The sequence below is a fragment of the Carlito syrichta genome, unplaced genomic scaffold (assembly GCF_000164805.1).
Source record: "Carlito syrichta isolate Samal-C Ts95f unplaced genomic scaffold, Tarsius_syrichta-2.0.1 Scaffold135574, whole genome shotgun sequence".
NCBI lineage: Eukaryota > Metazoa > Chordata > Mammalia > Primates > Tarsiidae > Carlito > Carlito syrichta.
Window position 1 is genome coordinate 1 of NW_007079670.1, and position 3,617 is coordinate 3,617.

The window sequence follows — 3,617 nt, forward strand, 5'->3', positions numbered from 1 at the left end:
GGCTCAGAGGCAGGCGCCGAGCAGTTGCCCTCGTCGGAGCCGTCCCCGCACTCGTCCACAGTGTTGCACTGCCACGGGCCCGGCAGGCACTTGCCGTTGTCACAGCGGAACTCGTCGGCCTGGCAAGAGGCCTGGCCCAGCTTCCCTGCCGGTGGAGACGTCACGGGAGACAGTCAGGGAGGGTGGAGCCTCCCTTCCACCCCCGTCGCTGGAGCAGGCAGGTGGCTCCCCATCCCAGCCGGGCCCTGCAGGGCTCAGGAAGAGGCAGGACCGAGGAGAAGGCCCCTCACCTCTCCACGGTCGCCTGGGGGGCAGAGACCTCTCCCGTGCCAGAGTGGGCCCCATCCCCGACCTGAGCCTGGGGTTAGGGGTGTGTCACTCCCTCTAGCCATGCCTCGGAAGGGGGGCCAGTGACCTCGAGAGGCTCGGAGGCATCCCGAGGCAGCAGCACGACCAAGCCCACCCCTGTCCTAAGACCGACAGGGACGGTGAGGGGAGACCCTGCAGGGAGCTGGGGCCTTGTGAAAGGTACTGCCCTGGCCAGGATCCCATGCTGGTGGCCTGGCAGCCACCGTCACCTCGAATGTAGGAGAGCCGGAAGCCCTGGGCCTGGCCGGAGCTGGAGGCATCGGAGTGGAAAAAGATCCAGACGTGGTCGCGGGCAGAGATGAAGGCTGGGGGGATGGCAGAGCCACACAGGCGGAAGGCCTCCTGGCGCGGGGGCGAGGCTGGGCCCAGCAGCAGCCAGTCCAGGGAACACTGGTGGGACTCCTCCACGTCAAAGTTTCGGAAGCTGCGGGCAGAGAGGACCCAGACCTGGGCGGGCGGGCAGGGCCCCCATGGCCGAAGACCGCCAGACTGGGCAGGCTGGAGCTCGTGGCCAGGCCAGGCCTCCAGCCCCGACCCTGCCCCTCGGCTCTCAAATGGCCTGACTGCCATCCACTCTGTCCCCACCCAGGGTTCCGAGGGCAGCTCCACGAAGAATCGTGGCATCCGTGGACACCACTGTCCGCTCCACCGCGGCTCCCCTTCTCCCTTCACCAGTGCACACGGCACCTCCAGCCCGAAGCCAGAGTGGAGAGGGGAGTCAGGGGGGTCCCCAGCACTCCCCTGCAGGGGAGGCCCAAGAGCCCAGATCCCTCCCACACTGGGCCAGGCCCAACACAAAGGCCCAGGCATGGGCACTGAGAGTGAGGCTGCACCCACAGGGTTGGCTGAGGCCACGGCTGGATGACAGCTTGTCAACCGAGGAAGAACTCTGGCCCTGGACCTCCTGGCCCAGAGCCATGCCCTGTGGCCCTGGGGAAACTGAGGCACAGAGGCTAGGACAGACTCTGCTCATTCCCATCACATGTCTGTGCTTTGGAGCTACAGAGTAATAGGGGAGGGAGGATGGGATTCTGGGATGACCCTTCTTCCCAAGCTCTGGCATTTGGGAGAGCGATGGCAGATGGAATCCTTAGTGAGCCTCCAGCCAAACGCCCCCATGGCCACCCCAGGCCAAGGGTTCCAGCCCCCCAGTGCCACAGCCTAGTCACCTCATGCAATTTCCCTCTGCAAGTCCTCTAGAGCACTCGGGCTCTGCCTGGTTCACTCCCCTGCTGAGGTTGCCCCAAGGCCCCTGGGGAAACCCTGCTCTGGGCTCAGTGCCAGCCTGGCCTCAAGCCACCCCTGTAAGAGAGAGAGGACCCCTCTGCTACCTCCAACCACCGGACCATGCCCACCAGCCCTCAGGATGTGTCCCCAGCAGTGTGGGTGCCAGCCTTCCCTTCCTGGCAGGGCCGAGTGACTCACACAGAAGATGCTCAGGGCAGAGAGTGCCAACTCAGGGCACCGAGCCACAAAGGCCCACAGAGACCTGGGCAGCTGGGACACTCGCGTGCTCATGCATGCTCACATACACTCACATATGCACACACGTGCTTACAGCTCACATATGTCCTCTCACACATGTGTCCTTTATGCCTGCTCAGATATGGGCTTCTGCATGTCCACAAACACATATGTGTGTGCTCACACACACCTGCTCACACATACACACACTCATACACCTGCTCACACATGTGCTTGCACACATGCACACACCTGTTCACATGCTCACACACGCACATGGCCACATTGATGCTCATGTGCTCACATACATGTGCACACCCACACACCTAATCACACGGATGCTTGCACACATGCACACACATATCTGCTCACATGTTCTCACACATAGGCACATATCTGCTCACAAGCACACATATGCACATGTGTGCCCTCCATACCTATCCAGACACGCACTCACCCAGCACCTGTGGGCCCCGTTGATTCCCTCCAGCACCCTAAGGCCCCCTTACCTGATGGTGATCATGTCCCCACGGTCGCCCTGGATGTACCAGCTGCAGTTGGTGCCTGGCGGGTAGTTGAGGGGCCAGGCCGGGCTGTAGATGACACCACGCCGCTCCGTGTGCTGCTCCAACTTCCCACTGCAGGCCGCTGTCGGGAGAGGAAGCTGAGAAACGCCGGCCCCAACGCTGGGTGGGAAGCAGACTGGGGGGGCTCTAGCCCCCCAAGGCTTGAGCACAGGCCCCCCCAGGGGGAGTCAAGTCCGGCCAAGGGTAGCCACGGTCAAGGGCAGGGCCACAGCTCGAGACTTCACAGAAGTGCTGTGTATGAGGTCAAGGAGGACCCACCTGGACTCGGGGCAGCAGAAGCCCCCAGCCCTACACAGTGAGCCAGAGCCTAGGTCCTGCCCCCAGATCTCCAGCAGGGACAGAAGTGAGCCTCCAGCAGGGACAGAAGTGAGCCCACCAACAAGGCCCCTTGGCGCCTGGCACCTCCAAGGTGCAGCAGCTGGCCTCAGGACCTCCGCTCAATGAAGAATTCTGCACACCAGGCCTGTCAAGCCTGCACGGGCCATCCCACCACGATCCACTGACTGCCCTCCCTGAGATTTGCCAAATGTGGACCTCAGCCCAGGGAGGAGAGGGGCTTTGCTCACTGGGCACGTACCTAGTGAGCACCTACTATGCGCCAAGCACACACGAGAGACGTGCTGGGTAAGGCGGGAAAGCCCTGCTCTGTTGGAGCTCGCAGGCTGGGGTGGGAGCAGACAGACGATGCAGACCCCTGGATGGACTGAAGTCGCAAAGCAGGCCCAAGGGGGGAGGCCATGTCCAGATGTGGCTGGAAACACAGCCCGAGTCTGGTCACGACTTACACAGCAGCTGGGTTTTGGCCTGAGTATAGGTGGGACGCCCCTGGAGGCAGATGTCGGAACCAGAGGAGGAAACTGAGACTCGGACAGGGTAAGTGACTCGCCCAGCGCCACAGCCAGTGAGCAGCAGTCAGGAGTCACTCTGGTCCTCTGGTGGGGTCGGCCTCTCACTGCAGCCTTGAGTCAACAAGTGTCTGTAGAGCAACTGTATGCCACCTCAGGGAAGAGCACAGGGCATCAGACCGGCTCGAGGGAGAAGTCCAGCATACCCAGCCCCATGGGCCTTGCTTCAACGGGTCCATTATCCATGCCCTCTGCTTCCTAGCTGAGCCCACTCTGCCTGGAGGCTCCGAGCCAGCCAAGGCAGGACGGTGGGGCTGCCCGACCCTGGCATTCCCCGACCTGTTGTGCCTGC

General features: G+C 62.7%; 1 protein-coding gene across 1 annotated transcript in view; it reads right to left on the reverse strand.

Moving 5' to 3' along the window:
* Positions 1-5: 5 nt before the first annotated feature.
* LOC103250812 (low-density lipoprotein receptor-related protein 3-like) overlaps positions 6-3,617 on the reverse strand; it is a gene marked incomplete at its 3' end in the record, with an annotated part of 11,127 nt that continues 7,515 nt past the window's right edge. Inside the window, exons 4-6 of the mRNA XM_021708211.1 lie at positions 2,343-2,481; positions 579-793; positions 6-145 (exon numbers count right to left, since the gene is read on the reverse strand). Coding sequence (XP_021563886.1) covers positions 6-145; positions 579-793; positions 2,343-2,481 — 494 coding nt within the window. The remainder of the gene's footprint in view (positions 146-578; positions 794-2,342; positions 2,482-3,617) is intronic.